At 34.9% G+C, this 25,410-nt stretch overlaps 1 protein-coding gene across 4 annotated transcripts in view; it reads left to right on the top strand.

Annotated features, from left to right (window-relative positions):
- Positions 1-25,410, top strand: part of ADAMTS19 (ADAM metallopeptidase with thrombospondin type 1 motif 19) — a 281,046-nt gene that overhangs the window by 135,230 nt on the left and 120,406 nt on the right. For all 4 annotated transcript variants that reach the window (XM_009449594.5, XM_517910.8, XM_054684567.2 and 1 more), the window contains one exon: positions 1,775-1,880. In XM_009449594.5, the coding sequence (XP_009447869.2) occupies positions 1,775-1,880 (106 nt within the window). The remainder of the gene's footprint in view (positions 1-1,774; positions 1,881-25,410) is intronic.

A 25,410-nucleotide genomic window follows, 5' to 3' on the forward strand; every position in this document is an offset into this window, starting at 1 on the left:
CCCTCCTCTTCTCCCTTCCCCAGTCCCTCTCTGTGTTTCCTTACCTTCATCTTTCTGTCCTACTTTGTCTTGATTTAACCTTGAAGTAATTTCAGTTACCTTAATAAGCCAAATGAAGTAACTGGGCTTATCATCCGTCTATTTATCCATCTGTCCACCTAACCACCCATTCATTAAGAAGTTATTTCATCTATTTGTAGATGATAAATTTCTATAAAATCTATTTTAATTTGTAAAGATATAAAAAAACTACATCCATATGTGTATTTCATCTTTTTGCTATTTCTTCATGTAGTTATATTTCTAAAAATAATATGTTCATTCTACCTTTTGCTTAAAGATTACATCTCTACTTTCCTGATAGGCCTGTGGATACCAGGCCTTGACATTCTGCGTGAAGGTTTAAATGAGTTGTTGAGAACTTCAGATATACTTTCAGCTCATCTCCATTTTCAACCCTCCTGCATTGCTTTTCCCTAGACCATGTGTGCCTCAGTCTTGAGACTTTCTGGAGTTCCACCCAATTCAGAAATTCTCTTCTCATCAAAAATCTTCCTCTTTTCATTTAGGCTGTAGCTTTCACTAAATCTGTTCATATACTTCCCTGAATCTTCTAACTTTCCCACACATGGGCAAGGCAATTCTTTTAAAATTTTATTAAAATAATTTATTTAAATTATTTCTTACCATTATGTTTTGTTTCTGGAGACAGAAAAAAGTCACAAGCAGTCAGCTGACCATCTTTAATTAGGGTAAGCTCTGCATTAAATTTTTTTTAGAAACAAAATATCCAGCAGATGGATTCAAAGGTGAAATTAAGTCCCCATTCCATCATGTTTAGTAATTATGTGATCTTTGGTAAATCAGAACCTCCTATGCCTAAATATCTTAATCTATAAAAGGAGTTTAAAATTTATTTTATGAGGATATGGGAAATAGAGAACATATAATGGATCAAAAATAATGGATATTATGTGAACTTGTTATTTGAAAATAACATTATAACTTACACTTGGTAACAATTCATTTTCTGAAATGATTATTCAAGTATATGTCTTTATTAGTAAAATAGAACATAAATATTTAACTAAAGAATATCAAGGAGTTTAAATATTGCCATTTTTACTGATAATTTAAACCAAAAGATCAAATATCTTGCTAAAATTTTATCTTAATATTTCAGTATCATATACTATGCAACACACCATTTAGCCAAGAAATTTTCAAATAAAATCTTTCTAGTATTTTAAATATGATAGATAGCTCTATGCCATATTAGTTAACATAGTATTTCATAAATAGAATTTCACAATTGTATTAATTCAAAATATAAATGTTAAGTTCAAGACTGCTTTATATGTAGTTTATTTTGCATTAATTTTTTTTGAAACTGTGTTCTTCACAATAATTGAGTATATTTAAAATAATCATTGCTGTTTGATTATATTTTCCAAGTTATAACTATTCATTTGTCTTACATGATGATGAAATTGGTATTTATAACCTATATTCTTATATTATTCCTTTTGGGAACTTGATAATTGGTAAAATAATTTTATCTAAAATATGAAAATGAAAATGATATGAACATTTTTTTGCCTGGCCTATACATATACACTTGCCCCTAAAATTTCATTTATTAGGGCTAGATTTCACATATTAATACTGACATTTTAGTCGTGACAACTGCCATTTTCATTCCTGCTGCTAATAACTAGTATAAATATTTGCATATTCATTCAGACATATAATAATTAATGTTTGTATTTTTTAGGTATAGCTTACTTGAGTGGAATGTGTAGTGAAAAGAGAAAATGTATTATTGCTGAAGACAATGGCTTGAATCTTGCTTTTACAATTGCTCATGAAATGGGTCACAAGTAAGTAAAAATCATGGCTATGTTAAATATGTTAGCATATAACTTTGTAATTCGAGTTACTGAATTACCTGGATATCTTTTGATTTTTAATTTGGGCTTCAAGTTTTTGAAAAACTAGGGAGACAAGAAGGGGTGAAGACTGACTACATTTAAAGAATGTCTTTTGAGTGTTGCAACTATTCCTGCTTCTTTGAATAAAATCTTATTACATTATTAAAATCCCTATCAAGACAGTCATTACATAGTGCATGATTGATTTCACTACAGATTTGTAAATGATACAAATATTTCCATAATCTTGAGACTACAAAGCTATAAACTTTTCAAACACTTAGTACAAATGAAAGTAATTCCAGCCTATGGTAGTACCTGTATTTGTTATTACCAGGCATAAGTGAAGGAATTAACCTGCATGGTTTAGATGTAACGTATTTGAAAGACAATGAAATTAGACATATAATTAACACATATTGAATATTAACTATGTCTCAGGAACAGTTATAAACATTTTCAATAGATTAGTTCATTTAATACAAAACCCAAAGAGGTAGTTATTTTTCTAATTTTCATTTCACTGAAATTAATAATAGGAATAATTAGTAATAGCAACACTTACATAGTACTTACTATTAATGTTTGCCAGACACGTTTTTAAGTGCTTTGTATGTACTCACAACAATTTTGTGATGTGTTATTAGTGTACCCATTTTATTGGAAAAATACAGAAATATAGAGAATTTACACTCCTGAAATTATTAAAATGGCAATTGTTGGAGCGAGGGGTTTGAACTCAAGCCATTCAACTCAGGTCAAACTGTTCCATAACATTAACAAACTGTTCCATTAAGTTATCTGTTATCTTCCGGCCTAGATTCCTCGTCAGTGAATCGGGATAATACCTTTGTTATGGGATTAATTTAGGATTCAAATTACATAAAGCTGTGATCATATTTTTAGGAAGTTTATTAAAGTAGAAATGGAGACCTGGCACGGTGGCTCATGCCTGTAATCTCAGCACTTTGGGAGGCCGAGGTGGGCGGATCACGAGATCAAGAGATCGAGACCATCCTGGCCAACATGAAACCCCGTCTCTACTAAAAATACAAAAATTAGTTAGGCATGGTGGTACGCGCCTGTAGTCCCAGCTACTGGGGAAGCTGAGGCAGGAGAATCGCTTGAACCCAGGAGGTAGAGGTTGCAGTGAGCTGAGATTACGCCACTGCACTCCAGCCTGGTGACAGAGTGAGTCTCTATCTCAAAAAAAAAAAAAAAAGAAAAAAAAGAAATGGCACAGGTTGGGGAATCAGACTTAATTTTGAATGCAGGCTTCCCTAATTGCTGGCAGTATCAGCAGTACAAATGAAAGTATTTTAATTGGACTCAGATTTAGTGAGGCCCTACTAGGGAGGTGATCTTTATGGAGGGAGGGCTCTTTAGTTAAAGACATATTTAGTTTGGCCTTCAGTGTTTAAAAAATTCAATTAGTTGCCAACATTTAAAAAGTATAAATTTGACATAAAAGTAAGATTTGCAGACCTGGTAACACTCAACCCACAGTCCCATATGGCAACCATTCCTAGGAGCTGTGTAGGATCTGTACCCTTTAAATTAGACCCATCTTTCTCAGTTCATCAGAGGCCGCAACATCCTAGTATATGGTACACCCAGCTCACTTCATTTTCATTATATTCCCGGAGTCTGTAGGCAGTTGAGTAAAGTTTAGTTGGCAGTGGAATTTGATTGGTAAAGGAAAGCTTAGAAGAAACAATTTACATTGGACATGACAGTAGTTGATTTAAAAAGTTATTCAAGTAAACACAAGTGATCAAATTGTAATTACACAGCTCACTGAATTAACAAAATTAAATATAGCAATGTATCCATCACCCAGCCCAAGAAACAGAACAATATCAATACCAATTGATTTCTAATTTTTTAATTGACCAAAATTTACTCCATACAAATGTTTTGAAATGTGTATACATTGTGGAATGGCAAAATTGAGCAAATTAATATAAGCATTACCTCACATATTTAGCAGTTGTGTTGAGAACTTAAAATCTACTCTCCTAGTAATTTTCAAGTAATTGATTTTTGATGTCACCATTTTTAAATGTATAGATATGCAGTTGTCCCTCGGTATTTGCCAGGGGATTGGTTCCTGGACCTCTGCATATCCCCAAATCCATGCATATCCAAGTCCAGCAGTTGGTCTTGTGGAACTCACTTATTTGAGAAGTTTGTCCTCTATATATGCAAATTTAGCAAACTGCAAACACTGCAATTTTGATCCTTGTTTAGTTTTTAAAAAATTGCCTGTAAGTGGACCTACACAGTTCAAACCCATGTTGTTCAAGGGTCAAGTGTCCTTTCAGATGCTCCCATATAAGCTTTCAGTCTTCAGTCAACTGACCAAGAATATGAGGAGTTAATTTATTACTTAAAAAAAAAAAGATAAATATACTTTAACATCATCATCCATTAGGGAAAGTATGCAGTGCAATAACCTTGTTTAATATTTCATTCTAGGAATGATAGGCTATAGATTCTTAATTCCAAAACAATTTTGATAATTGAAAGGTATTTTCAGTTTAGTAATAAAACCTATGAAAAATCATAGGCATCATTTGAAGGAAAAATGCTGAGAATAATGTCTAGAGGCAAGAAAAAATTATTAATAATTAATTTAACAAAGATACATGTAATCATAAATATAATTCTCATAAAATACAGATTTATGAATAATTATGATTTTTGCTCTTGAGCTATGCAGTAACACCTTGATGTAGAAACAGTGTATATTTTTGTAAACAGATTTTAAATAATTTTGTCAAGTACCCTGAATAGTTTACTTTTAAAAAGTATATTTTTAAACCGATATGTTTAAAACCAGATATGCAAAATTGATTTCTTCAATCTTCATTGTATTCTAAAATGTAGGAGAAACACTAAGGGAATCAAATACAATATGAGTTAATTTATTAATATCTAAACTGTTGACCGTGGAGCTACAACTATTTAAACTAAAAACTAAATGAGGTAATTTAGGGAAAGGCCACTTCAGTTTTATGTAGTAGAAATGTTGGTTTATGACCAGGAGCTCAGATTGGAATAGCCCAAATGGTACAAAAATATTATTTTATTTGACTTTTATAGAGCTGTACCCAAAATCAATAGAGATGTGCCAAAGGTATGTGTAATACTTGATGGACTAGGACCAGAATGCGATATATGTTAAACTACTCCTTTACTAAAAATTCTCCATAGCAGTAAGCAATATTTGTCTCAAAAGTAGTGGCTGGTGTTTTCCTGATGCTAGACAGTGAGAGACAATAGCAGTCAGAATAATGTCATGTTTATAAAAAACAAACAGGAAGAAAAGTATCTATATGAATTACATCATCATCATCATCCACTATAAGATATAAGGCACAATGTAAGAAGAAATGAAGAAAGAATACAAGAAAAAATGTCCATATGCTCATAGTCTCTCCAGTAGGGAAAGTGTTCATGGATGTTAAATAATGGTATCTACAGATTCTATGTGTATGCACCTGTACACACACACACACAGACACATACACGCAGAGCCCTTTTATTTAGAGGTATGATTAAGAGCTATGTAAGTGAAACTCTTTAATCCTATATTTTTCTTTTTCGTTTTGGATTTCCTTCTTTCTTTTTTTGCGTTAAATTTTATAAGTGAAGACTATCTTCTAGAAACTAATAACGAACTATGATACCATGTAATTCTGCAACTTACAATCTTAGAATGACAGAATGATTCCATGTAAACTTTTCAAGAATACCTTTATAATCACATATAAAATGTTTATAAACAGATTTTAAATGAATGTATTTATGTTTGTTGACTTGAATTTGATTTCTAAAAATTCTCAGAACAAGTTCATATATAGCTGGAAAAATCAATACGGTCCACTAAGTATTTAAAAAAATGACTCTTGGGGATGAAAATTTGAGTAAATAAAGAGAACCAACAATTTTTCCTTACTAGTGCAAAGGAATCTAAAGCAATGTCAGCAAAAATGTATCGACTTTCTCCTTTGGCAAATTATCAACTTAAAAATATATTAAAAAGTGTAAATTAAGATCTACAGTAAGAAAGAGGAAATAAATTATTTAAGCCAACATTTTAAAATTGCCTTTCAGAACAATTTTGCTTCCTAAACAATAAGTAGTAGGAGTTGTTATTATTATTATTATTATTGAGACGGTGTCTCCCTCTGTAGCCCAGGCTGGAGTGCAGTGGCTCGATCTCTGCTCACTGCAACCTCCACCTTCCAGGTTCAAGCGATTCTCCTGCCCCAGCTTTCTGAGTCGCTGGGATTACAGGTGCGTGCCACCACGCCCGGCTAAATTTTTTTTGTTTTTAGTAGAGACGGGGTTTCAGTATGTTGGTCAGGCTGGTCTCGAACTCCTGACCTCGTGATCCGCCCGCCTCGGTCTCCCAAAGTGCTTGGGATTACAGGCGTGAGCCACCACGCCCAGCCAGGAGTTATTATTTTTCTGGTAACTAAAATTTTTGACAAGAAATATTTTTACTAGTAGTGCTGAATTAACACATATTCATCAAATATAATTGGGATCTTCATAATTTAATGTGATGAAGTCTAAAACTTTATTTTTGTGAATGAAAATACTTAGTTTTTCATGAATTTGACGTTTTATTGAATTCATGTATATGCACATATTTATTATGTCCACTATATTTTATATGATCTTTATGAACAACAGGTTGTTAAAGTAAGGGATTTTACTTTCATTTTAGGCCAAAACTTATTAATATATTAATTGTTATTAGATTGCTGTGCTTTGAGGGAAGAGGCCCTAAGACTAATCTGAGTTGATTTGCTAGCATAACTCAGAAAACTCAGCAAAGTGGTTTTGCTCATGGTTACAGTTTATTAGCATGGAAGGATATAGATTAAAAGCATCAAAGGAAAAAGTCACATAGGCCAGAGTCCAGGAGACACCAGGCTCAAGCTTCCAGTTGTTCTGTCCCAATGGAGTTGTGCAGACAGTGCTTAATTCTCCCAACAACAATGTGTGAAATCATGCACAAAGTATTGGCAACCCAAGAAGCTATATGAGCCTTGATATCCAGGGATTTTACTGGCGTTTGATCATGTAGGCTTGGTTGACTTCCCACAAGGCAAACCTTCAAGTCTCCATTCCCTCCTGAGGTTAACCTGGCCCTAGTCCCCCACCATAAATCACATTGTTAGCAAAAACCATCCTGGTAGAAGGCCTCCAGCTAAACAAAGATATTCTTGTCAAAGATACTTTGGAGTGATATCCCAAGGACTTAGAGGTTACTTTCAAGGAGTCAGGCAAGGACTAAATAGTTCTTTGGAATGTGCAGATTTTAGACCACTCAAACTTGTGAACTCTTTACTGCAAAATTACACAATTATATTTTTTTTGAGATGGAGTTTCACTCTTGTTGCCCAGGCTGGAGTGCAATGGCACGATCTTGGCTCACCGCAACCTCCGCCTCCTGGGTTCAAGTGATTCTCCTGCCTCAGCCTCCCAAGTAGCTGGGATTACAGGCATGTGCCACCACACCCGGCTAATTTTGTATTTTTAGTAAAGATGGGTTTCTCCATGTTGGTCAGGCTGGTCGTGAACTCCCGACCTCAGGTGATCCGCCCGCCTCAGCCTCCCAAAGTGCTGGGATTACAGCACTTCGCACCCGGTCTTACACAATATTTTTAAACTTTCAAAATCCCATATTTTATATTGAGTTGCCAAAGGGTTTCTAATAAAAACAACAGTGTCTTCTTTTATTAGCAGGTATTTTGCTAAATACTATGTATTCATATCTAATTCAACTGCATAAAAATTCTTGAGCTAAGTATTGTTATGATTGTCATTTTACAGATGAGAAAATAAACTAATAGAGATGCATTTTTCAGTTTATTCAATATTAATGTCATTCTCTTTTCATTAAGTATATTGTAAAGATTTTCCTAGTTCTAATAATTGGTTTATTCTTGATTTTTAATGTTTATAACTTGTAGATTTTTTTAATCGTCAAATTTCATACTTTCATAATTTCTTCCGTAGGTTTTTGCAATTACAAGTACTTTCTCATTCTAAAATTAGGGAAACACATTTTTGTATTGTTGTCTTATATTCTGTGTGTGTGTGTGTGTGTGTGTGTGTGTGTGTGTGTGTTTCTCTCACTGTTTAACACTTTAAGCCATCTAGAATTTACTTTATTATGCATAGTAAATTTCTCTCCACTAAATTCGTATTTTGCATTAACTGCTCAATAAATGATCTTACTACTCAAGTGTGGTCTGTGATGAGATAGGGATCTATGCCAGAATATAGGACACTGCTTCCCTCATTGAAAGAGTCTTGACGTGAAAAAAAAAAAAGCTGAAGTAAACTGTGTGCTTAGTGATGTAGCTGATTTACATTCTGGCACCAGCTACTTATCTGGATAGAAATCAGTAATAAAAAGAGTTCATCAAATGGCAGCAAGTACACAGATCACACTCTGAGTAGCCCTGCCACATAACAGATGTGACAGTCGCTGTTCAGTCTAAGTCAGTGTTGCACTAGGAAGTTGCGTGTGAGTTGCTAGAAAGCCATTATTTTTATCTTTGGCCTGAAAGGTGGTCTATGCTTGCATATTTTTGTCCTTTTTGTGAAGCATGTAGACATAATCCTATGATACCATTCACTGCAAATAATAAAAGTTGTTCTTTTGTACAAATATTTAGTGGTGTCTTAGATTATTTTGTTATATAAATAAAGATTCCATATTTTTATATACACACATACAATGTAGGCTTTTTTTCTTTAGGTCTACAAATAATTCCATTTGTGTTGTGGATTCCAACCAAAAGTAAACTAACCCTTGCATTATTGTGTATGGTTTTAGGAAAATTTAGCCCAAGTCTAAGATATTGTACAATATCTAAATTATCTGGGAAATAATAATTTTAATATACCTATTAATAGCATAATCCCATGACCATTTTCTGACCTTGCTAAATCTGGACATTTATTGAAGTGCAGAATTTTGCACTGGCTTAGCATATTGAGGCCAAAGACTTCTGCTCCCACCTAAAGATGGAAGGCAATAATATTACTTTAGAGATGATGATTGCCAAAGCTCACACAGCTAATAAGTGCCTGAATCCATGATCAAAGCCAAGTCCATCCAAATCCAAAGCCCATGTTATTAATTACAGTGCTCTGCCAGAAACATGGAAGAGTTCTTCTAGCTAACTTTACTCAACCTACTTCTGGGCTCGCTCGGGATTATCTATTCCCACTTTATCTCTTCAGCCATACTTCATTTCACACCCCCTTTCATTCTCAGCACTAGAGTTCCTACAGTGTTTCCAAAGTACCATGTTCCAGTGAGAGCACATAGAGACAGGGAGGGGAACAACTCATACTGGGGCTCGGTGGGGAGGAGGTGGGGAGGGAGAGCATCAGGAAAAATAGCTAATGCATGCTGGACTTAATACTTAGGTGATGGGTTGATAGGTGCAGCAAACCACCATGGCACACGTTTACCTATGTAACAAAAGGCACATGTACCCCAGAACTTAAAAAATACCATGTTCCTTCACACTGCAGGACCTAAGTACATGTTGTTCCTTTACCTGGAGTATACTTACTTTTTAAGCTTAGTTTAATTATCTCCTCCTGCTCAAAGTTCATATACCCCCTCAATAGTCATGTTCTAAAGAAAGCATTCTCTATGGGTCAGTCTCTCTATTAAGCATTTTAGTGACACCACCTCCTTCGTAAATGCACATTTGTTCATCTGTTAGATATATACTTCATTAGGCTGTAAGCTGCAAGAGGTGAGGAACCAAATCTGTTTTTGCTTATAATGGGATTCTTAATGCATTTGACAGTGCATAAGAAATATATACCAAGAAAACCTGCTTGGTAGATATTAGGCTCTTGATATATATCAAATAAGTGAATGACTGAACATAGTAATCTTAGTAAAGTATCATTATGCATAGATTATCAGTGAAACTTGATTCAAAACAGATGCTGTATGCATATTCAAAGGGTTTAGAATTTTTTTTGATATTGCATGAGACTTTCAATAAAGTATCAGGTAAATTCTTATAAAAAGAATATTCTGTATTTTGAAATGTACCCAAGACCACATAAATGAGACTTTATTCTGGTACACACATGCAGAAATGACTACCCCAGCCCTAAAAGTGTTGCCCCTGAAGTCTTCCTATGACAGTAAATGAAGCTCCATCCTTCTAGTGGGACAACCAAAAGCCAAAGAATTATCTTTGAGTGTTCTCTGTTTCTCATAGTCCACATTCAGTTCATCAGCTGTTGACTCTACCTTCAAAATACATCCAGAATCTGATTACTTCTCACTAATTGTCCAGCTAGTTCTTTGGACTAAGCTACCAACACTTCTCATCTGGATTATTATAGTAGCCTCTTAAATAATCTTTCCTTTTTAGCCTTTGCATCCTATAGCCTGTTTTCAAATTAGAGTCAGGGAGATTCATTTACAACAAAGCAGATCACCTGGCTTCTTTACTCAGAAACTTCCAAGAGCTTCCTGGTTCACTCTAAAATCCCCAGCCCACACCACGGCCCACCAAGTTCTACATGTTCTAGCCTCCTTCCCTATAGCCTGTCATTCCCTTCTTACCAACTGTGCTCCAGATTCATTGCCTTTTTGTTGAAACTCAAACATAAAAGACTAACAGTCACTTTGGGGACTTGGCCTTTCCTTTGATTTCTGCCTGGAAAGTTCTCCAGAGCAGCCACATGGCTGTCTCCCATTCTTCTTTAGTTCTCCACTCACATATCAGGGTTCAGTGAGGCCTTTCTGATAACATTTCTTAAAATTGTAAGCACAACCACTGTCTGGGCTTATTCCCCTTTGCCTTCCTTAATTTTATTCATAAAACTTCAAAATGTAACTCTCTACCCTATGTCTCTTTCTTCTGTTTGTATATAATGAGATCTTGTCTCCTTAGTTCACTGTCATATTCCCAGCATGTTAGCACATTTATAACTTATGCTTGTAATAGATAGTCAAGAAAATAACCAATATAGCCCTAATAGAGTTTTACATTTTTACAAGTTGAAAGAGACTGCATTAAACATATACCACTTACCCACTGATTGAGAACTTTTTATGATAATTAGACTGTCTACTTCATAGAGATGTTGAGTTGGGTAAAATTATATGAGTTAGGGGAAATTACTTATATTTCATTTCATTATAAAAATGTCAAGCTTGTTTTGATATGGCCAAAAATGCATATGTATTTTTCCTTTTTTGTTTTGATTTTTGAACCAGAGAAAAAGGTCTAATATATATTATTAAACTTTGGCATGGAGACATGGTTTTTCCACCAAGTAGGCAATTCAGGAGTTTCTTTGGAACTAAAAGGCTAATGGGGCAATAAATATGCAAAGTTACCTCCTTGAAGGCAATAAATATTTGGGGCACCTGCTAAAATTTTAAGAATTGCCAGAGTACCAAGACTACAGACGTCTTGTGACTAATAAGTCTTTGGAATCAATAACATTTACATACACACTTACTTCTCTGGAAATTGCGCCTGGATAGAATAGAGGGGAGGGCCAGGTTATATACCTGCTTCTTCAGACATCTGTATTTCTGTTATTGGCACCATTATTGCCACAAGGCCTTTAGTTGAGACATCTGAGCCATCTTTAACTCTTTCTCCCCTTAGTTACTTCCATAATCTGTGGCCAAATTCTATTCATTCTTCATCCGAGAAAGCTATCTCAACTGTCTATTCTTTCTTCTGTTATTCCTCCTGGCTTGGACTCTTGCAGTATCCACTTAACTGGTGTCCTCTCCTTTGCTACCTCATCTTTCTAATCTACTCACACATTAAGATTCAGCTTCCTGAATTGTGGTCCTAACCTTCATGTCAGAAAAGTTTATTGCCTTTCACAACTTAATGAATGAATTTGAAATTCCTTAGCCTGAGATTCATGACTTCTGTAGAGTGACTGTGGTCTATTTTTGTAACTTTACAATGGACTTCTCTATTTTATGAATGCAAATGAACCGTAATTTTCAAACATCATGCCTTTATTCATTTTTTTATTATCCCAACTTCCAGCACTAATGATTTATACCTATCCCAATTGTACTTACCTGTTAATGGCCACGACAAATGTTATCACTTTCGTGAAAGTAAATTTGAAAGCCTGGTTGGAAATATGTTTCCACTTTATTTATTTATTTATTTATTTATTTTGAGACGGAGTCTCACTCTGATGCCCAGACTGGAGTGCAGTGGCACCATGTCAGCTCACGGCAACCTCCATCTCCTGGGTTCAAGCGATTCTCCTGCCTCAGCCTCCTGAGTAGCTAGGATTACAGGCGCTCACCACCCCACCCAGCTAATTTTGTATTTTTAGTAGAGACAGGGTTTCACCATGTTGGCCAGGCTGGTCTTGAACTCCTGACCTCAGGTGATCCACCCGCGGTGGCCTCCCAAAGTGTTGGGATTACAGGCATGAGCCATCACACCCAGCCTGTTTCCACTTTTAAGTCTCTTACACTGATTATTTTAAATATCATTTGTCACTTAGAATTATTTCTGAGATATACTGATTTATACTGATATTTACCTATATATAGGTTCCCAACTGAATAGCAATCTCTGTGAAAATATGATTCATGTCTAATACATTTTTTTCACAGCACAAAGTTGAATGTATTAGACATCATAAGTCTCCAACATATGTTGTACAAGTGAATAAACATTTGTTGTATGAATGCTCATCTGTTGGTCATCTTGAGGTGCAGGACATAAAGCAATTGAGTCCCAGAGTGGAAGAATCAGTTTGGGTCAAGGAATGCAATTGTCTTGACTAAGTAATATGATTGTATGAGAAAATATGGTTTTATTGCTATACAAATATAATGGCAGTATATTTTTCCCTTTTGGTACGTGATATTTTGAATTCCTATTTAAGATAAACTGTATGAAAATACAATACTTCAATTATATTTCAGTTATGATGAGTCTAACTTAAAGTCTGGTTACAGGCCTGTCCAACTATTTCATCCAAATCCTAAAGTTATGAATGTGGAAGGGCCAAATCTAGCAATTGTAGTAATAGGAATATTTAATTGAAATTCTGTTAATTCACAACAGGTATGGAAACATATCTCTCAAGATATGAAAACAACCTGCATCTGTTAACAGATGAATGTATAAAGATGGATGTATAAAGAAAATGTGGTGTGTGTGTGTGTGTATGCATATATATATACACACACATATATATATTTCCATTATATAAACAATTCTATATATATATAATGGAATATTTATTATATATGTATTACTATATATGTATATATACACACAACAGAATATTCATTATATAATTGGAATTTTATATATATGTGTGTGTGTGTGTATATATATATATAATGGAACATTACTCAGTCTTTAAAAAGAGGGAAATTCTACTATTTGCAACGGCGTGGATGAAACTTGAGGGCATTTTGCTAAGTGAAATAAGCCAGACACAGAAAAGCAAATATTGCATGATCTTATTCATATGTGGAATCTGACAAAAACAAAGTCAAACTCATAGTAACAGAAGAATGGTGGTTACCAGGAGCTGTGGGATGAGGGGAATGGGGAGATATTGGTCAAAGGTTACAATCCTTCAGTCACAAGATGTATAAGTACTAGAGACCTAATGTACAGCATGATGACTATAGTTAAAGAAGTTAGCATATGCCCCAGGAGGCATACATAGATTTGGTTACACTCTCTCAGCTTCCAAGAAGAGTCCTTTTCAGAATTGAATTAAATTTGGCACTCATTTGCATTGATGTGCAGTAGTATATCTGCTCTAAGAAGAGAGGATATGCTCTAAGAGGAGATTAGATATACACTAAGAACTAAATAGAGACCAGTTACAATGGCTCACAGTGGAGCACACCTGTACTCCAAGCACTTTGGGAGGCCAAGTCAGGCGGATCACTTGAGTTCAGGAGTTCAAGACCATTCTGGCCACCATGCCAGCTTGAGACCTGAGAATTGCTCAAACCTGGGAGGCAGAGGTTGCAGTGAGCTGAGATCACACCACTGCACTCCAGCCTGGTCAATACAGCAAGACTCTGTCTCAAAAAAAAAGAAAAAAAAAAGAGAAGAAAAGAACTAAATAAGAAATGCCTATAAAGTATATCATCTCCTAAGACTTTTAGAATGGGAAATAGATGAAATAAGAATAAATTGTTATAACAGGCAAAAACCAAATATGCTCTTCTAGAAATACATTGCTCCTTAAAATGTTGAAAATTAATTTTTTGTAGTTATTGTTGACCAACTATAATTAGTAATGGCTATCTAAATATACTGTCCCCATTGTACTCTTCAGAATTTTCTACAGCAGATGTCACAGGTATCTTCCTCTGACACAAATGCCTTGGTAAATGTTAAAAACTACCTATGTGGATAGTTGAGAGGGAAAGTGCATTATTAGACATACAGCCTTGGGCTTGAATTATTGTTCTGCCAGCTACTTAATGAATGAGCTTTGGATAAATCAATCTGTCTGTATTCATTTCCTTTATTCCTAAAATTTGGATAGTTTTTAATTTCAAGTTTCATTGTTAGGGTTTGTGATACTCTAGTGTCATGGCACAATGATTGGCACAAAATACAGAGTGACTGAATAATAACAATAATTAGTAGTATTATAGTTATTTTATGAATACCTTAATGTGAAAAGGAGATTTTCAGCCTTCACTGGCCTTTCATTTTTCTGTTCTTTCTTGGAGTGATTTCATACCTTTTAGAGGTTTTTAACCAGATTGACAGGAAGTTTACTTATCATGAAGACTTGTAGACCACTAGCACGGCTTTCGTATTTGATATTTTATTTAGACAACGATACCACGTAGAATAATAAGCAATTTTTCCAAGTTAACATTCATAATGAGACTTCAACCAGTATAGATGTGGCAGCTCTCCCATACCAGATTATCTCCAAATGTAGGTTTGGATGTTGGAGTGAGTTAGTGGAAGACGGAAAAAAATCACCCAGCAAATGAATGACCTTGGAAGAGTTAGCTTTCTGTTTGCAATTCTCTGATGTTTCTTGGCAAATGCATGTCCTAGAGTAGAGCAGGCAATCTTCCTGGAGTAGATCATCTATTAACTTTTTCATGTCGCAGTTTCTCTGTGTTGGCAAGAGGCCACAGTAGTTTCACATCTCTAATTATAGCATATTTGGTGTTTCTATGATCCTATATTAGTTGATAAATCAGTAGACATTTAACAAGACATTCAACTAAATAATTAAAGGAAGTAAAAAGAAAATATGACAACTTCTGTTCTCTGAACGCTTACATTCTAGGTAGTGGTATTATATATATATTATTTAAAATTAACCAGAAATACCAGGCAGTTCTGATATGTCTTACACACCATATATGTGAAGGGCATAGAAGTTAAAGATAATGATAAATATGGGCTATAATTTATTGAATAATCCTTTTTAAAGGCAGAAAGTCTGTGTAAATGCAGATTAGAATGGAAGATATTCTTTTTTAAATATTCTTTTTTATCATACTTTAAGTTCTAGGGTACATGTGCACAATGTGCAGGTTTGTTACATATGTATACATGTGCCATGCTGGTGTGCTGCACCCATTAACTCGTCAGTTACATTGGGTATATCTCCTAATGCTATCCTTCCCCCCTCTCCCCACCCCACAATACGCCCCAGTGTGTGATGTTCCCCTTCCTGTGTCCAAATGTTCTCATTGTTCAATTCCCACCTATGAGTGAGAACATACGGTGTTTGGTTTTTTGTCCTTGCGATAGTTTGCTGAGAATGATGGTTTTCAGCTTCATCCATGTCCCCAATAAGGACATGAACTCATCATTTTTTATGGCTGCATAGTATTCCACGGTGTATATGTGCCACATTTTCTTAATCCAGTCTATCATTGTTGGACATCTGGGTTGGTTCCAAGTCTTTGCTATTGTGAATAGTGCCGCAATAAACATACGTGTGCATGTGTCTTTATAGCAGCATGATTTATAATCCTTTGGGTATATACCCAGTAATGGAATGGCTGGGTCAAATGGTATTTCTAGTTCTAGATCCCTGAGGAATCGCCACACTGTCTTCCACAATGGTTGAACTAGTTTACAGTCACACCAACAGTGTAAAAGTGTTCCTATTTCTCCACATCCTCTCCAGCACCTGTTGTTCCCTGACTTTTTAATGATCGCCATTCTAACTGGTGTGAGATGGTATCTCATTGTGGTTTTGATTTGCATTTGTCTGATGGCCAGTGATGATGAGCATTTTTTCACATGTCTGTTGGCTGCATAAATGTCTTCTTTTGAGAAATGTCTGTTCATATCCTTCGCCCACTGGTTGATGGGGTCGTTTGCTTTTCTCTTGTAAATTTCTTTGAGTTCTTTGTAGATTCTGGATATTAGCCCTTTGTCAGATGAGTAGATTGCAAAAATTTTCTCCCATTCTGTAGGTTGCCTGTTCACTCTGATGGTAGTTTCTTTTGCTGTGCAGAAGCTCTTTAGTTTAATTAGATCCCATTTGTCAATTTTGGCTTTTGTTGCCATTGCTTTTGGTGTTTTAGACATGAAGTCCTTGCCCATGCCTATGTCCTGAATGGTATTGCCTAGGTTTTCTTCAGGGTTTTTATGGTTTTAGGTCTAACATTTAAGTCTTTAATCTATCTTGAATTAATTTTTGTATAAGGTGTAAGGAAGGGATCCAGTTTCAGCTTTCTACATATGGCTAGCCAGTTTTCCCAGCACCATTTATTAAATAGGGAATCCTTTCCTTATTTCTTATTTTTGTCAGGTTTGTCAAAGATCAGATGGTTGTAGATGTGTGGTATTATTTCTGAGGGCTCTGTTCTGTTCCATTGGTCTATATCTCTGTTTTGGTACCAGTACCATGCTGTTTTGGTTACTGTAGCCTTGTAGTTTAGTTTGAAGTCAGGTAGTGTGATGCCTCCAGCTTTTTTTCTTTTGGAAAGATACTCCTCAAGAAGAGCAACTCCAAGACACATAATTGTCAAATTCACCAAAGTTGAAATGAAGGAAAAAATGTTAAGGGCAGCCAGAGAGAAAGGTCGGGTTACCCACAAAGGGAAGCCCGTCAAACTCACAGCCGTTCTCTCCACAGAAAGTCTACAAGCCAGAAGAGAGTGGGGGCTAATATTCAACATTCTTAATTTTTGATCTTTTTAAAATTTTTTTAATTTTATTATTATTATATTTTAAGTTTTAGGGCACATGTGCACAACGTGCAGATCGTTACATATGTATACCTGTGCCATGTTGGTGTGCTACACCCATTAACTCGTCATTTAGCATTAGGTATATGTCCTAATGCTATCCCTCCCCCCTCCCCCCACCCCATAACAGTCCCTGGTGTGTGATGTTCCCCTTCCTGTGTCCATGTGTTCTCATTGTTCAATTCCCACCTATGAGTGAGAACATACGGTGTTTGGTTTTTTGTCCTTGCGATAGTTTGCTGAGAATGATGGTTTCCAGTTTCATCCATGTCCCTACAAAGGACATGAACGCATCATTTTTTATGGCTGCATAGTATTCCATGGTGTATATGTGCCACATTTTCTTAATCCAGTCTATCGTTGTTGGACATTTAGGTTGCTTAAAGAAAAGAATTTTCAACCCAGAATTTCATATCCAGCCAAACTAAGCTTCATAAGTGAAGGAGAAATAAAATACTTTAAGACAAGCAAATGCTGAGAGATTTTGTCACCACCAGGCCTTCCTACAAGAGCTCCTGAAGGAAGCACTAAACATGGAAAGGAAAAGCTGGTACCAGCCACTGCAAAAACATGCCAAATTGTAAAGAACATCGATGCTAGGAAGAAACTGCATCAACTAAAGAGCAAAATAACCAGCTAACATCATAATGACCAGATCAAATTCACACATAACAATACTAACCTTTAATGTAAATGGGCTAAATGCTCCAATTAAAAGACACAGACTGGCAAATTGGATACAGAGTCAAGACCCATCAGTGTGCTGTATTCAGGAAACCCATTTCATGTGCAGAGACACACATAGGCTCAAAATAAAGGGATGGAGGAGATCTACAAAGCAAAATGGAAAACAAAAAAGGCAGGGGTTGCAATCCTAGTCTCTGATAAAACAGACTTTAAACCAACAAAGATCAAAAGAGACAAAGAAGGCCATTACATAATGGTAAAGGGATCAATTGAAAAAGAAGAGCTAACTATCCTAAATATATATGCACCCAATACAGGAGCACCCGGATTCAAAAAACAAGTCTTTAGAGACCTACAAAGAGACTTAAACTCCCACACAATAATAATGGGAGACTTTAACACCCCACTGTCAACATTAGACAGATCAACGAGACAGAAAGTTAACAAGGATATCCAGGAATTGAACTCAGTGCTGCACAAGTGGACCTAATAGACATCTACAGAACTCTCCACCCCAAATCACAGAATATACATTCTTCTCAGCACCACATCACACTTATGCCAAAACTGACCACATATTTGGAAGTAAAGCACTCCTCAGCAAATGTAAAAGAACAGAAATTATAACAAACTGTCTCTCAGACCACAGTGCAATCAAACTAGAACTCAGGATTAAGAAACTCACTCAAAACCACTTAACTAAATGGAAACTGAACAAACTGCTCCTGAATGACTACTGGGTACATAACGAAATGAAGGCAGAAATAAAGATGTTCTTTGAAACCAACGAGAAAAAAGACACAACATACCAGAATCTCTGGGACACATTTAAAGCAGTGTGTAAAGGGAAATTTATAGCACTAAATGCCCACAAGAGAAAGCAGGAAAGATCTAAAATTGACACCCTAACATCACAATTAAAAGAATTAGTGAAGCAAGAGCAAACACGTTCAAAAGCTAGCAGAAGGCAAGAAATAACTAAGATCAGAGCAGAACTGAAGGAGATAGGGATACAAAAAACCCTTCAAAAAATCAATGAATCTAGGAGCTGGTTTTTTGAAAAGATCAACAAAATTGATAGACTGCTAGCAAGACTAATAAAGAAGAAAAGAGGGAAGAATCAAATAGACGCAATAAAAAATGATAAAGGGGATATCACCATCGATCCCAGAGAAATACAAACTACCATCACAGAATACTATAAACACCTCTACACAAATAAACTAGAAAATCTAGAAGAAATGGATAAATTCCTGGACACATACACCCTTTCAAGACTAAACCAGGATGAAGTTGAATCTCTGAAGAGACCAATAACAGGCTCTGAAATTGAAGCAATAATTAATAGCCTACCAACCAAAAAAAGTCCAAGACCAGACGGATTCACAGCAGAATTCTACCAGAGGTACAAGGAGGAGCTGGTACCATTCCTTCTGAAACTATTCCAATCAATAGAAAAAGAGGGAATCCTCCCTAACTCATTTTATGAGGCCAGCATCATCCTGATACCAAAGCCTGGCAGAGACACACAAAAAAAGAGAATTTTAGACCAATATCCCTGATGAACATCAGTGCAAAAATCCTCAATAAAATACTTGCAAACTGAATGCAGCAGCACATCAAAAAGCTTATCCACCATGATCAAGTGGGCTTCATCCCTGGGATGCAAGGCTGGTTCAACATACGAAAATCAATAAACGTAATCCAGCATATAAACATAACCAAAGACAAAAACCACATGATTATCTCAATAGATGCAGAAAAGGCCTGTGACAAAATTCAACAGTCCTTCATGCTAAAAACTCTCAATAAATTAGGTATTGATGGGACGTATCTCAAAATAATAAGAGCTATCTATGACAAACCCACAGCCAATATCATACTGAATGGAAAAAAACTGGAAGCATTCCCTTTGAAAACTGGCACAAGACAGGGATGTACTCTCTCACCACTCCTATTCAACCTAGTGTTGGAAGTTCTGGCCAGAGCAATCAGGCAGGAGAAAGAAATAAAGGGTATTCAATTAGGAAAAGAGGAAGTGAAATTGTCCCTGTTTGCAGATGACATGATTGTATATCTAGAAAACCCCATTGTCTCAGCCCAAAATCTCCTTAAGCTGATAAGCAACTTCAGCCAAGTCTCAGGATACAAAAGCAATGTGCAAAAATCACAAGCATTCTTATACACCAATAACAGACAAACAGAGCCAAATCATGAGTGAACTCCCATTTACAATTGATTCAAAGAGAATAAAATACCTAGGAATCCAACTTACAAGGGACGTGAAGGACCTCTTCAAGAAGAACTACAAACCACTGCTCAGCAAAATAAAAGAGGATACAAACAAATGGAAGAATATTCCATGCTCATGGATAGGAAGAATCAGTATCGTGAAAATGGCTATACTGCCCAAGGTAATTTATAGATTCAATGCCATCCCCATCAAGCTACCAATGACTTTCTTCACAGAATTGGAAAAAACTACTTTAAAGTTCATATGGAACCAAAAAAGAGCCCGCATTGCCAAGTCAACCCTAAGCCAAAAGAATAGAAGGTATTCTAATGGAAAGGAACTATACAAAAGGTTAGGCTGGAATTAACTATGAAAATCAGATTGATATCAGTTTACAGATATTTTGAATAATGAGATAAAGAGTGGATTTCATCCTGTAGATCATTGCTTTCCAGAATTTTGAGTAAATAAGAATCATCTAAAAATGTATCAAAATGCCATTTCTTAGGCCTTACCTCTAAATATTCTATTTTAATTCGTTGGGGGCAGGCCCATGAATCTGCATTTTAACTACTCTAATGTCTTCATGCCCTATGATTCTGATGCAAGTGGTTCATTATTAACATTTTTAGAATCTCTGTTTGCCAGGGCAAATGAAAAGTTTTTGCATAGGAAACTAGCTTTTTTATATTAATACACTCATAAGAACTAGCACCATTAAAGCATGGTTTAAGAGGCAAAGAGTTAAAGAGCAGGAGGACAATCAGGCAGACAGTACAATAATCTAGAAGTAAAAAGAATCAGCACCAATTTTGGTTGATAGCAATAGAATTGAAAAGGGGCAGATAAGTAAGTAGTATTGGTTTAAGGAATATAGGACTAACAGGATCCAGGCATCCACTGGCTATCCAAGAGCAAGGGATAGTGTTCCAATCGCAGTAGATAATACACTCTTTGAATGTAGGAACTGAGTCTTACTTATCTTTTTGACTACAGTTCAGCACAGTAGTGGGTTCTCAACAAGTGTATGTACATTGTTAGATAAACCTGTAATATAATGCACGACAACGTCAAAAGGAATCTTTTTTGTACCTCTACTTTTCTTCTTTTAACCTCTAATTTTTTACCTTGCTTTTATATAGCCTTTTGGCTTGCCAGTAAAAGTAGGTTTCATTGTTTGTGCAAATTGAAATGACTTAAAATATAAAAAGAAATATGACACAAAAATATATTGTATTTCTGAATGTCTGAATTTTTTCTCCATGAACACACAATAGTGAAATTATATAGACTTAGATATACCACTGAATTCTAAGAAATATGTAATTAAATGTCATTTTGTATAAATATAATCTACTTCCAGTAAGACATTGTAATAGTTTGTTTCTTTCTTTTATTAATGTTTCCACATAATATATGGCTTTAGTGGGAAATATTATGTCATAAAAATGCTTAATGTATTCAGCATAAAAAGCCCACTCTTTTAAAATATTACTGTTTACAAATCAGATCCTTTCCAAATTATCCAAAAAAATTAGTGAATTCATAAGGCTTCTCCTCCCTAATTCTTTGAACATCAAAAGGGACCATCTTCAAAATCCAAATGCTTCTCCAGCTTTCCGCAGGATATCACAAAACTTCCTGGCAAAGATTTTTAAACAAGTTGAGAAGTTTTATAAGATAAAAATATTTTTTCAGTTGACTTGACAACCATGTACAATGTTAGTGAAGAGTTTATTTGCCCAAGGCTCTTTGTCAAAATGAATTTAAACTGAGATTATTAAAATGTAGTTCAATTGCAGTGTGAGGAGAGGTGTTGCTAATGTCTTACTTAGAGAATGTTTTCCATGCAATGCATGTGACTTGGTTACAAGGTTCTACATGTAGAGGTACATTTCTGCTAAAAGAACAGAGGCATTTAAAATTGTTCAGAAAACAATAAATCATCTCCAAAAGTGAGAGTTTTGATCCAGAAAGAAAAGCACTATTGTGTGGTAGTTTAGAGGTTCATCTGTGTGAGCATCAAACTGCCCGGATTTGAGTCACAGCTTCACCATTAACCTCAGCAACTTCCTCATTTGTAAAATAGAAGTCATGATAATAGATACATTATGGGAATATTGTGAGGATTAAGTGATATCATTGTCAGTGGTTAATAGAGTAGCTGGCACAGATTAAGGAACACAATTAATTGTTTTATTTCAAACCTGTTGAGTCAGGACTAAGCATTGTTTCCTGATAATTCCAGATGTGTGCTTAAAAAAGCCTGTCCCAATTTAATGATAATCTTTTCTGTTATGAGTTAAATGGCTTTAGGAAAATTTAACTACTGGTAAACAATGCTTGAATCACCAGACCTCCCCATGGCTGAAGCTAATTTCTTACATCAGAATCAGGACCAGGATCCCAAAAGGAAAATGATTATCTGGATGAGAGGTTGTAATCATCCATATTTGGAAAATCCTATTACACTATGTTGGGAAAATGTCCAAATTGCCAAATCTTGGAAGCAATCCCTCTCCTTCCCTCATTGGGACACATTATTTAGGAAGGTTTATTATTTTTGAGAAAGACTAGTTACCCTTCAAAAATAATAGCATTTGTGTATGGTTTGAAAGATTATGCCACCACAGATGGAAGAGTCAAGCACGTTCCACATGGCAAGTGTTTGTTAATTAACAGGTCACCCATTGATGTGGGCTGTAGCCAGAATCCATGGCAGAGAGGAGACAGGACACTGATGGGCTGCATTTGAACCATACAGTTAGAATTACATTAAGCCACTTTTACTGATTTGTGATATTATGTCATATTTATAATTTCTTATTTTAACTTAATATCTAAGTAAATTCTTTTGATTGTTATTTTCTTGGTTTTTCTGAAGGGCACACTTTCACCAAAGAAAGCAAAATGCAGCAAAGTGAATTTAATATAATTAATGATAAATCTGTTTATGTATCTTTTGACAAATTAGAATCATATAATAAAATTTCTCTGATTTATTTCCCCAGTATAGAGGATCATTATGGTCTGCCTGTATTCCAGGCACTGGTCAGGCACTACATATCATGTGATGCAGTCATCACAACAAATCAGTCAAGGAAGTATATTTAACAAATAAGGCAACTGAGGCAGGCTTATTTATTGTTAAATTGCCTTTGGTCACATTAACAAGGGGAAGATACAGAGATTAAATCACTTTCTACCTTCAACATCTTTTTACTCTGCCTTCTAATATTTTAATTGAACTGGTTCATACCTATTTCATATAATCTCTTATTTTTCCTCTTTATCTTCAAAGTATGAAAACATTTATCTTCCTATTTTCTCTGTTGTTTATTCTATTAATATGTGTTGCTACAGACTCTATTTGAAGAAATTAATTAGAATAGGAAAGAAAAGTATGATTCACTGGTGAATTTTTCTAACACCAAAAGTGAAAAGTAATATTCAATAATGTGTTTTAGTTTTATTTATACCAGAATTTTTATAGTTAAATTTAGCATGGTGATAGAATTAGTCTTAATTCATTAATGATATGGATGGAATTTATTTATTCCTTTCATATTATCTTCTTCCTTCAAAAACATATTTAATTTTAACAATTTTGATTCAAACTCATAATTCATCTTAAAAATATAGTTTGGTAGTTTTTAAAAATTTTGTTTTGATTTGCAGAAACATAGATACTCTCATTGTAATTTCCCTTAGCAATTTCTATAACAGTTCTTTTAATTTCATGTTTTAAAACACAATATAGATATTCTTGTGAATTTTTCATTATGAAAACAATTTTATTTATTATCTAGACCATAACAGAAAAGAAAAGAGAATAATGGACTATCCTGCCATTATCTCTGGCTATGCATGTACAAAAATGGACTTTTCTCTGCTTCTTCAGTACTAACCCTCATCCACAAAAATATTTTACTGGCCTCATTATGAGAATTCACAAGAGACTATATAATTTTTTTTCTACATGATCATTGAACCCATGATTCAACATTGGTTACAGAGTCTCAAGAATTTGGAGAGTGAACCAAAAGTAAAAATTTATAATGCAGTATAGAAAATGCTGTAACAATGTTGTTCACAGAATCCTATGTTGTTTCCAGAAGAGATAGTACAAATGGGTGAGGTAGGGGATAGTGAAAGAAAACCTGATAGAAGTAAACTGCATTAATGTTGATGATTAAGTAGAATTTGAGTTTGTCCAGGCAAAGAAGCTGAAGGAGAGGCACTTTAGACAACATATGGGGTTGCAGGATGGAATTTATAGACGCCCAATGTGGAATGGTTAATCATATGAGTTCTAGAGCCAGGCACCTCAGTTCAAACATTATTACTTTCCAATTTCTCAATGTATAATCTTGGACAAGTTACTTCTCATCTGCAAAATGCATATTATAATCATTTCTACCACATTTGGTTGTTTAACTCAAGTTTATAAATTCCCTTATATGATTTATGATACCTAGAAAATGCTAAGTAACAATTAACTGCAAGAAAATAAGAAACAACATAATGTTTGGGAAACTACAAGTCATTTGGTATTGCTTAAGTAAAAAAACTAATAATGATGTCAAAGAATATGAAGGGGATATGTATCATGTTAAAGAGCTGGAAATTGTCTTATGGATAATGAGAAAACATAGGAATGGCATAGGCAGATTGTGTTTTAAATAGATCTCACTGGAGCAGGGTAGGAGGAGGGGAAGGGAGAATGTTGGTAAAGATTAGAGGGACAGAATTCAGGTACAATACCATAACAATTCAAGACTTTGTATATACTGTCATAAGGATACAATACAATAATTTTAATAGTGACTATAGGATAGAAGGGAGATGACAGTTGAGTGAAATACTTAGAAGGTAGAGTTGGCAAGGCTTGCCTCTAACAGTTAATGAAATAGAGCCTATGTGATAATTCAGGAAAGGAAAAAAATAAATGATGACTTGAAGATTCTTTATTTGGCTGAACTTAGTAGCTAGCAAAAGCATAAAAAGAGAGCAAGAGAAAAATAGAATAGAGGAGTAAATAGAGAATTGAAAGAGAAAGTAAGAAAGGCAGTCTTTAGACATACTAAATTGAAGGTATTTCTAGAACATCTATTTAGAAATAAGTCCGACTTTTAGAATAGAATTTCAACAGATTCAGGATTCATTAAAAAAAGACAAAGAAGGCCAGGATAATTTGTGTTATATGATGTGGGAGGAAGAAGATGGTCTAATGAAAGACATAGGAAATTAATAGATTAATGAGGTTTCAAATTTGGTAAAAGATGTGT

This window comes from Pan troglodytes, chromosome 4 (genome assembly GCF_028858775.2).
Source record: "Pan troglodytes isolate AG18354 chromosome 4, NHGRI_mPanTro3-v2.0_pri, whole genome shotgun sequence".
In the NCBI taxonomy this organism is placed as follows: Eukaryota; Metazoa; Chordata; class Mammalia; order Primates; family Hominidae; genus Pan; species Pan troglodytes.